Source organism: Populus euphratica, unplaced genomic scaffold (genome assembly GCF_000495115.2).
Source record: "Populus euphratica unplaced genomic scaffold, PopEup_1.0 scaffold1193.1, whole genome shotgun sequence".
Classification (NCBI taxonomy): Eukaryota; Viridiplantae; Streptophyta; class Magnoliopsida; order Malpighiales; family Salicaceae; genus Populus; species Populus euphratica.
Window position 1 is genome coordinate 13,749 of NW_011501050.1, and position 11,157 is coordinate 24,905.

An 11,157-nucleotide genomic window follows, 5' to 3' on the forward strand; every position below is an offset into this window, starting at 1 on the left:
CTAGGCCTACCAGTTTAAGCCAAGCCCACAAAAGTAGAGAGGAACACAGAGAAAGGCTTGCATTTTATCCTCACAATACTAGTCTCCTTGTTCGCAAAATCTCATCTCCTCGCTCCCGAATTCATGTCTCTCTTCATAGCCAATGGCAATGGTGGTGGAGGCAGAACCCTCTACACCAACCCCTCGAGACACCACCCTTACACCCACACTCCATGCCGTCCTCATTTCCTGTTTCCACTCAGAAGATCACCTCAAGATCACCTCCATATAGTCTCAGCTTCCAACAAGAAACTTTCCTCCGTCTCTAGAATTGGCAAGTTTGACAGCAAGAACAGGAGGAGCTCAACTACTTCGACCAAAGACCAAGAAGAGAATAAAAGGGATGGTAGTGGTGGTGATGAAAATGTTAACGGTGAAGTTAAAAATGTTAGTACAAGTGTTGGTGAGAATTATGATGGCTATTTCTTGCCGGAGCTTCCTGGGGATGAGCCTGATTTCTGGGAAGGTCCACAGTGGGATGGTCTTGGCTTCTTCGTGCAGTACATGTGGGCTTTTGGTATTGTTTTTGCGGTATGATATGCCTGTCTACTTTTATCTTTTGTTCAAGTATTGTTGCTCTTGTTTCTGGCTTTCTGCTGTTAATTATTGTTATTTGCCTCATATGCATGGTATATTTCCATTTTCTGGTTTTTTGCTTGAAAAAGATTGTACATACGACTATAAATTACCAATTTCTTATCCTATGCTTTTGGTTGTACTTTCGAGAATGATTACTTAAGTTGTTATTATATGTGATCTAGGAACTTTTTGTGCTCTGTCCCTGTTATGATCTCGGATATCTGATATGCAATTACAATTATTAACTACTTATAGATATATACTCTAACAATTCTTAGAAATCAATGGGTAGAAGATTTTTTGTATGGTTTCAAGTAGCTGCAAATTAATACTCCATTTGTGTATGAATTTAGGATACGTTTGTTATTATGTAATGAAATGTAATGTAATGGAAGAATAAAAGGGTGATCCTTTGTTTCTTTAATACATTTGATTGTGTTTTACTTTACCAGTGCATGATCTGGCTAATATGGAAATAAAAATAAAAACGAATACGAAGCGAAGATACAGATAGAGAAATGTTTTTGGATATTCGGGGATAGAATTTTCTAACTCGGAATACTAGTTTTCTTGCTATTTGACTAGCTATGACCAAGGTTATGAAAGTTTTCTTCTTACTATTTCTTTCGCTTCCGCAAGAAAAGAAGAAAAAGAATAAGCACATGGAAGTTGGAAACTATCTCTGCTTGACCCCTGTGCATGTCAAGCTTACGACGACTGAGAACCCTTAATTCTGTTTGGATAGTGGAAAATTTGAAGCTACTTCTTATAGAAGCCTATCAATTCTAGACTGTTGGCTTGCAGCTTTAATTTTTGTGAATGATTTCTGCTACTTTATCTCCAGTAGTAGATTCCTCTCTCAGTTTAGATTAGCGGAAGTAGTTTCTTTGTTATTCTTTAGGGCTAATGTTCTACTTATCTTTGTCAGCTAGTTGCATGTGGGATTGCCGTGGCTACGTACAATGGAGGGGCCGCAGATTTTAAGGAGACACCTGCATACAAAGAGTCAATCCAGTCGCGGGATCTTTTAGAAGAGCCTGAAGCATCTAATTCTGATGTCTTCGACTCCAATCCAACTGAGGTGGCACCTAGTTTGGAATAGTCACTCTATAATGAATGTGAAGAATCTCTACTTCTGGACTATGATATAGATCCTACAAAAGAATGTCTTTGATTGACAAGGTAATGCTTCTATTTTGTAACTTTTCAAATGTATGTATGTAATTATTTTGTGAGATACTGATACAGAAAAATTCCTAGTATGAGTTCAGTTTACTAGCACACTATATTTTTGTGTGGTCTGAAATTCTCGCTTTCAGTTTCTATGCGAGTCTTCTGATTTGCTGAACTTGGAAAGAGTTTTCAACTGAAAACTTGAGAGTTGATGGAGGGCGGGGGGGCGGGGTTGTGTGGGTTGTCCTAATTCTTCCATTCTTAACCAGAGAAACCATCTGGGAAATTATTTGGAATAGGACTTTTGGGAAGAAATGGTTAAATACTCGGCATTTTCAAGATATTCAAGTTGTATTTATATGCACGTCCATTCGTGGCAAAGAAAGCAGCTGTTAGCTCAGAGTAGCTTAGGAAAAGGAGCGTCCGGAGTCTCTCAAGTAAGGGAAAAAACTCAAAGTGGAATGGGAAAATCATATTGATACTTTCATCTTGACAAAAAAATTGCTAGGTAATTTCCGGCTGTTCTCTTCGTCCTTTGTCTACCTGCTACTCAAATGTATTTTCATAGACTCCTCCTGCTCACTTTGAGTGATAAGTGGCGTTTTGGTTTGAGGTGGGATTCAAGGGTTCATGTCTTATGATTAAATTAGCATCCGTGTAGTTTGGCTGCGATTTCATTATTGCATAGCCTTCTGCAATAAAATCACTGGAGGTTTAAAAATGCCGTTCAAGCACTAACCTTTTACACTCCAAACTGGTTGACCTTTTCTGATACAGGTGCAATCATCCATAAGAAACAACTAGATACTGTTTAAAACCAGTAGAGGAGTTGCATACGGATATAAATCAATGAAGAGAAATCACATCATAACTGGTACTGTATTTCCCCAAGTACTAAGACTAAGAATACCAATATAGGATAAACACAACATGCTTATTATTAACCCAGACCCAACGAAATGCTTTTGATAAAGAAATGACAGCCAGAGTCACCAGTAGCATCAAAGAACCTTCTGCCTCCAACTTAACACCAGTACTCCGATGAAATCCGATTCCCATGATGGAAGATCTTGGCTCGCCTTCAACCACGGGAGAAGCTGAGTTCCAAAAGAAAACAAGAAGCATGGTCAGGAAAGAAAAATAAAATACCAGACGCAGATTGTTAATAAAAACACTTTCTACTTCTAAACACTGATAAGGGGACCATCATTCTGTAATGATAATAAAGGATTCACCTAAGAATGAAATATATGCATGTAAAGCCAAATTAATATTATGAATACCAAGCAAAAGAATATTCGGTGTGTCTCCCAACAGAAGAATTGGAGGGTTCTCCCGGGTAAACTTGAGAAGCAGGTGGACTAGAGAGGACCTGAGGGTCCCTGATTCACCAAGAAATTGCGAGGTTTTAGCACACATAGTGGTAAATAAAATGCATAATGAGAAAATAAAAGAAAAAAAGTTAAATCTTTCTCGTCTTGAAAATGTGATTTGAATTACTGTAAAGAACAACAGCCTCTATGATCTAGAATGTTCAGATTATATTATATACCTGAACAGGCAGCAATGTTAATTTGCACGTTGCAAAGAACAGGCAGCTCCAGGGCTAAGGTGCGATTAATTGGGAAAGAGCTCAAGTTGGTGTCTTTGAGCAAGAGGCAAATGCAACCAGGCTGCTCCTGGTCGAGTTGGTTGAGGTTGTCACAACAAGGTTGAACTGGTGTCTGAGCCATGCGTTGAACAAATGGGGCACATGGGGCCAGTGGTAGCAGCCCTGGCGTGCAATCAGTTACTGTTGGGTCAGTGGGGATGGGGGAATTTTGTGAGAGGATTCTGGGTGGAAGGGAAATAAGAAGAAGCAAAACTAGTGAAGTAATTGCTATGGCAGGAGGCTCAGAGTACCTAGAGGCCATGATGTGTTGTTTTGATTGTAGTTTTTAATATATTAAAAGGTATGATTTTATTTTTTATTTTTTATCTTTTTACTCTTTTTTTAATTATAATTATTTTTGTGGTGTTTTTTATTTGTGTATTGTTTGTAGATAAAATTTTGAAATTAACACACTATTAAGGTAAAAAAATTTCATTCCTAAACTCTTTATTTTTTTTATTTTTATTTGTTCAATTTATTTTATTGTTTGTATTGCCATAATAATTGAAAATTTTGTTAAATTTGAATTGTTATTGTTGAATTTAACTTTAAAATGTTAATTGAAATATATAACTAAATTTAATTAGTTTATCTTAATTTTATTATATTATTGCTTGTTATGTTTTTTATTATTTTGATTAATTTTTATTTTTATTTATGAATTTGTATAGATGTTAGTTGAAAATATATAGATGTTAGGTTGTATAGAATTGATTTTGTAATATTTGTGTAATTATCAATATTTATAGGTATAAAAACTGTGGGTAGTCTCTAATATAGGGGAGGTGCTAGTGAATTTTTTTAAATAATTAAATTTAATTATTTAATTATTCGTATAAATTTATGTAGATGTGTAAAATGAAAATTTAATTATTTTATTGTTTGTATTGTGATAATTATTTGAAAATTTAGTCTTTTTTAATTGTTATTGTTGAATTTTCCATGGAAATGGAAATTGGAGATGAAGAATTAAATTTCATTGTTTTATCTCAACTTTATTCTATTATTGATTGTTATGTTTTTTTTATTATTTCCATTAATTTTAATTGTCATTATGCATTTCTATAGATGTTAGTTGAAAATATATAGATGTTAAAATTCTATGGATGTTAGGTTGTTTTCAATGGAGTCATTTGGTTTATGGTTATTGTAAAGATTCACAGGTTTGAAAATTGTGGGTAATCTCCAGTATAGAGGAGGTGTTGCTGATTTTTTTTAAATAATGAAAGTTAATTATATAATTATTCATATAAATTTATGTAGATACGTAGAATGAAATCAATAGCATGTCGTCGTTAGACGGTTGCAGCGAAGATGACTTATACTTAAATGTTGATCACGAAGAGGCAGCTGTGCCAACTTGTGATGCTGCCTCTTCTAGTGTTGTTTCACAACGTAAAAGCATTATGCCTTCACAGCGAGGTTAATTCACCAATAAGTACCAGACATAATGGAAGAATGACCTTTCAATGTCAGTTTGTTTCAGGTTTTTTTTAATATACTTATAACATAATTTATGAACTAATTAATATTTTATTAATTTTTTTTAATTTCAGGTTCACAAACATTGAGGCTTTCTAGACAATAACATCAGCATTTAAATCATCGATGGAGATTTCATTGTTTCAATGGAGTTAGGTTTCTAAACATCTTGAGTGGAGACTTGATATCGATGCATGGTTTCGACAATTTCACGTAGGTGTTAACTTTTAATTTCCAACTTATTTTTAATAAATTATGTTTATAATTTTATATCTTGTACTATTTTTATTTTAAATAAATTATTTATGCACAATATAAATTTGAGTGGGATAGTGCAGACAACAATGTTGTGAGGAGGGCATGGGAGAATTATACGACATTAGGTAACATAAAAAATAATATAATTTTTTGTTTTTATAATTTTATGTTTTAAATTCTAATTTGTTACTATGAAAGTAGGTTACGTGATTTTTGGTATGACACATAAAAAAATAAAGCAAAAAGATATGCGAGAGATAAATGTCTTGAAAGATGGAATGAGGTGGCGGTTCACTGTGAATTCAAATTGCCATTCATCTCAGGGGATATATGGATGAACTATATTGAGCACGTGATGATTGAGCGGTTCGCATGATGTTCACAGTCTGATATCAACAACAAGAACCAGTAAATTCATGGTTCGGTGACCATGCACACCGGCGGCTCCATCCCATTCAGTACACATGCGAAGCAGATGGAAAGATTAATTTAAATTATATATATTATTGATTAATTTATTGTTGCTTATAATTATATTTAACTTGCAACCTTTTTTTCCTTACAGGCTATGTTTATTGGATGTGAGCCGAGCTCAATGCAGATGTTCATAGAGACACATGTGTGGAATCAAGACTACCAAAAGGGGGTGCAACAGTTCGTGGACAACCGTGCTTAATATTTCATGATATATTCATTCAATTATTTTATTTCATAAGTTATTATTTTCTTGAATTGAATATGATGATTTTTCAAAAAGAAAATTCAAGAGACCTATAATAGCTGATTTAGGGAGAAATATGAGGATGATCCTTCGACCCATTGGAATTTCGATCTTGATTTATGGATGGAGGTAGGATCATTTGGTAGACCTGATAAAAATAAGGTGTATGGGCTCTCCAACACTACAGCTAAAAACTTGTGAAAATCCCATAATGTTTTAACAATTGGGAGCTCTGCATCAATATTGAGCACCTAGTCTGAAGAGTTCATGGCCTTGAAACAACAATATGAACGACAAATGGTCATGAACATTCAATCAAATATAGCTGATGATACATGTGTAGTTCGTTTTTGGCTGTATGGTTTCGGGAACAACCAGCCTCCTCCTCCTCTAACTTCAGTGTTATTCTAGTTAATTTTGTTTTTGAAACACATTAAATTTGTAATGAATATTTGGATGAATATTATTTAATATTATTTTTAATGTTTAATATAATTTTTTTGGTTAATTAGTTTTTTTACTATTAATAAATAATTTTAAAAAATATTTTAAATCAATACCAACAACCTTACCGACAGCACTAAGCCGTCGGTATTTTACCGAGAGTTACACGAATATTACCACCCATGCCACAATAACCGATGAATATATTTCATCAGTGCTTACCATTGTTATTACTGACGGACATATCCGTTGGTATTTTACAAAGAGTTTTGAAATATTTACTACCAATACCATAATTACTAACGACAAATCCGTTAGTGATTACTGTTGAAAATACAAGTAGAATCATTCCATCGGTAAAGTTCTTATTGGAAATTTTTCTTTTGGTGTGCTCCTCTATTTGTAATAACGTTGGTGTTCTGTTAGCGTGTGGTTTTTTTAATTTCTGATCGAATTAGTGACAAAATGAGAAATTATCAATGATCAATATTCTAACAGACAGATTCCATCAATAACATTTTTACAGATGAATTATGTGTCTGACACTAACAAAATTAATCTGTTAGTAAAACCTTTTAATTATGTAGTGGATGATTAAAAGGAAAAAGAGATGGTGTCGGTGTGGATTAGTGGAATGGGTCCAGTATCGTAAGGTAGAGATGAAAGAGTGGGATGGACATGTGCATAAGAGAAAATATTTTCATGAAATGTGACATTATTGGTAGTAAAAATCTTTTTGGTTGATAAATCAAATGATTTTTAAGCCTTTTAACTGATAGGATAACCATAAAAAATAGAAGGGATGGAACAGAGAGCAAATTTATGAGTAATACAAACAATGGTAGAATAAGCCAAACAACCAAAGACACGAAGATGAGAAAATGAAGGTGGTCATGAAAAATAGAAGGGATGGAACGGAGAGCAAATTTATGAGTAATACAAACAATGGTAGCATAAGCCAAACAACCAAAGACACGAAGATGAGAAAATGAAGGTGGTTTTGAATAGAAAAGTTCAAAAAAGGTTTTGAAAGAGATGACAAGAAAAGGGAGGCGATTAATGATGTGAATAGAAATAAAAGCACATTCCCCCAAAATTAGGTTGGGAGGTGAGCTTGAAATCTCAAAATGTGAGCTATTTGTAGGATGTGACAATGATTGTGTTCCACAACCCCATTTTATTGAGGTGTGTAAACACAAAAACGTTGGAAAGGAACACCATTATCTTAAAAAAAAGGGCAAAGTTAGATAAATTCTCCCCCATTATCACTTCTAAACATTTTAATATGAGCTTCAAGTTGAGTGAAAATGTAATTGAAGAAATGTTTTAGAAGTGATTGTATCTCACTTTTGTGTTGCATTAAGAAAATCCATGTGAAACATGTAAAATCATTGACGATAGTGAGAAAAAACAAGCACCAGAAATGGAAAGGTGTCGATAAGGACTTCAAATGTCATAATGAGTTAATGCAAAAGGTTTTGTAGAAGAAATTACACTAGGATTATGACACAACCAAAATATTGATGTTTTTTTCCTAGTGTAGGAGTGTCAAAGTAATAAATAACCCGACAAGATCAGAGTTGAACCATAAGAAAATTAATTGTATAAATTATAAACAACAATAATACAATAATAACAATAGTAGTAGAAGTAAAGAAAAAGAAGAACTTGATGAGAACTTTGAGATGGGAGAGATCAATATGAGGATCAAACAATGATAAAAATAAATGTCAAGGTTAAAGGATCTACTAATGGTATTTCAAACAAGTATAGTATAAATACTTTTTATTACACAATTGAAAACCACATACAAAGGAGGTTTCAATTAGATTATAAGTTATTAACATAATTACATTAATTATCTTATTTGAATAATGCTAATACTTGTAAATGTTGTCAGGTATTCATAATTATAACTTATATTAATAATAAATTAAGTTCCTTTCATAGTACAAATATCGGTTGATTATGCATCAAAAGTATCATTAAGTCTTTTATTTTACATATGTATTTATTGTTTTTATTTGTGTTTTTATAATAATTGATGTGCTTTTTAGTAACGAAGTTTTTTTAATGTTTTGCTAGGTTTTTAGAACTTAAATGAATTATGTCAGAAAATTTAATGTCGGAATTTGAAACAAAGAATTGAAAAGAAATTTAGTTGAAGTTTGAAGCAAATCTTGGTTCAAATAAGTGCTCCAAATTTTCCCCAAAAAAATCACTTTTATTCTAATCCTAGAAAAGATTATCATATAATCTATATCAAGCCCAAACTTGCCTTATATTGTGTGCAAACTTCAACCATCAAACACTCAAGGTTTCAATGTCAATCTTATCCCAAATAATAGGTACATTTGTATCCTTATATGATGCTTAAATTCAGCCCCAAATAAGCCTTCAAATCAGCCCAAACACAATCCATGATCTTACATGTCCACACAACAAATAACAATTGATTTATTTGGGTAATCCATTGATCCAAGAAGGCAAGCATCTGGATGGAAAGTTGGAGGAGACATTGTGACATTATTTTGGGTAATACAAAAAGAAAGAGATAGCTCATAAATGAGGAAAAAAAACGTGCACTAAAGTAGTTGCAAAGGTGGCATGATTTGATTTTTTAGAACACTTGCCTATAACTTTTGACTTAGGTGTCCAAATGAGCTTTTCTTTAATTATCTGAAAAGGTGACATAATTTCCTATAAATATGTCTCTAATAGATATCTTCAAAATAGGCTTCTAGGAGGGTCTAAATTGCTGTCCAAAGTTAGCATCATATTTGTGTTTGAATTTTTACTGAAATTGTATTGTATTATTCTTTGTAGATTTCAGTTCTTTAGCTTGTAAAACTTATTGTTTCAGTTTGATTTAAATTATTTCATATTTATTAAAGTGTTCTTATACATAATGATGGTTGGCTAATCTCTTTCTTGGATCCAAATCAAGGATGATGGTGGTTGAGGTGAGTTCTTTAAGATATGAATGAATCTTAATGTTTATCTTCTCATTTTCTTCATGAATGTTTTATTATTGCAAGAAAATTTTAGAAATCATTTAGGTAATGTTATAATCTTGAATTTTTATGCATAAACTTTAGTTTTGGTATAGAGATTGTTTGATTCAATGTCTTACTTAATATGAAAGTACTTGTTCATTCTTAAGCAATAATCAAACTTTATCTTTCTAAACTTCATTGTAATATCTTCCGATCTAATATCACCATCGTTGATATTAGATTGAGTTATCTTATATATCTTGAAGGAATCACCAATACATCACCATTAAAATTGATTTGGACCAAGACTTACTTTTTCTTGTCATTTAAAATCTATTTACACATTTTCATCTTTGAAAATAAATCCATCAATTATTTTCAACAAAGTTATTGTTAATTTAATTTCTCTTGAGTTTTTTTTGTTACCTAGATTATTTTCCAGATCTAGCTCTCTGTGGATATGACCTCGATCTTACCACGTTAATTGCTACATCGCACACTTTTATAATTGCGAGTTAAAACAAGTTAATTATAAAAAATATGAACCATGTTGTTGCACTAGGATGAGGTTGTGTGTTCTTCAAGGTCAATGTCTTCTAAGGAAGCGCTCAACGAGCCATTGATGAAGCCTAGTTTATTTTTGTAGTGTAAGGCCATTGTTATTGCTCTTTTCCACCTAGAGTAATTATCTCTATTTAAGGGCTTTGAGATTAAATCTAGTTCGGTATGATCTGAATGATGAGTAAAATAAGGGTTTGAAAGATTTGGTTTTGTAAAATCCCTACTATGATGGTTTTCTAGGTTTAAAGATAGAAGGAAAAGTACTTATGGAAAAAAAAAAAGGAACGAAACAAAGAAGACGGAAGATTGATAAAGATTTTAGTCCAGCTATACCGTGTAAATTAATGAAAGAAAAATAGAATTTGTTGAAATATCAATTATTATTGATTGTATTGTGTATTTGTAGAAAAGTATATACAGTTCTTATCTACTGCGAATCAAACACTTACGATTCATTATCCTATAGGCCTATTACAATAAGGAACTCATGCATTCAAGTTATCCATTCCTAGTATATAGCTAAGAGGATTCCTAACCGCAATGGGAGCGAGGGCATTATAGCAGCAGGGTCCTGAAAGCCTTTTTGCAAAAGGAAAGGAAGTAAATTGCTGTTACAAATAATTTGTCTGAACTTTGAGGCAAATGATTCAAAACTAAAGATTAAACTTCATGTACAAAACATCCAGGAAGTTTTGATCTGGTATGTATAATACATAGAAGTGTTCAGCCTTTTCAAAATGGTAGAAATAATTTCTTCTTGAAAAATAGCTACTTGCTTGTTAGCATCATCATTCAACTTCAAGGACAAAACGTTTTTCCTAATTTTCTTATAGAAACAATAATTTAAGCTTTTAGAATAGATCTTAAAGTTCAAGTAACCTGCATGCCCATGAACTCTCTTCCATTGAAAAGATACATGATGTATTTCTTAACCTGAGTGCTATTCAACTGCAAATAATTGGTCCATTATTTCCTTTCCTTCATCATCAATTCACCATGCACATATAGCAGCTACTTGTGAGTATTCAGAAACGTATAATTGGCAAAAGAAAATTAAACAACACAAGGTGGATTAAAAAGAAGTTCTCTTTATTCCCTTGTCAACATGGCACTAGGCTTGCATCTATTTGTTCTGCCATCACATGCTCTACATGCTCTGTCTAATCAACTTTGCTGTCTCAACGACTGAAGATATCATTTCTCTATAAAAAATGGTCCGATTTGTTCAAATATTGGCATCCTCACCTCTACTA

The 11,157-nt window shown here is 32.7% G+C and overlaps 2 protein-coding genes across 2 annotated transcripts; one reads left to right on the forward strand and one right to left on the reverse strand.

Annotated features, from left to right (window-relative positions):
• Window positions 1-1,918, forward strand: LOC105117153 (uncharacterized). The gene is made up of 2 exons (XM_011014722.1): window positions 1-570; window positions 1,547-1,918. Exons 1-2 carry the CDS (start codon window positions 124-126, stop codon window positions 1,718-1,720), a joined length of 621 nt encoding a protein of 206 aa, XP_011013024.1. The 5' UTR covers window positions 1-123; the 3' UTR covers window positions 1,721-1,918.
• Window positions 1,919-2,424: 506 nt separating this feature from the next.
• Window positions 2,425-3,704, reverse strand: LOC105117154 (uncharacterized). Its single transcript, XM_011014723.1, has 3 exons — window positions 3,344-3,704; window positions 3,075-3,173; window positions 2,425-2,888 (listed from the first exon to the last, which is right to left on the reverse strand). Exons 1-3 carry the CDS (start codon window positions 3,702-3,704, stop codon window positions 2,692-2,694), a joined length of 657 nt encoding a protein of 218 aa, XP_011013025.1. The 3' UTR covers window positions 2,425-2,691.
• Window positions 3,705-11,157: the final 7,453 nt, after the last annotated feature.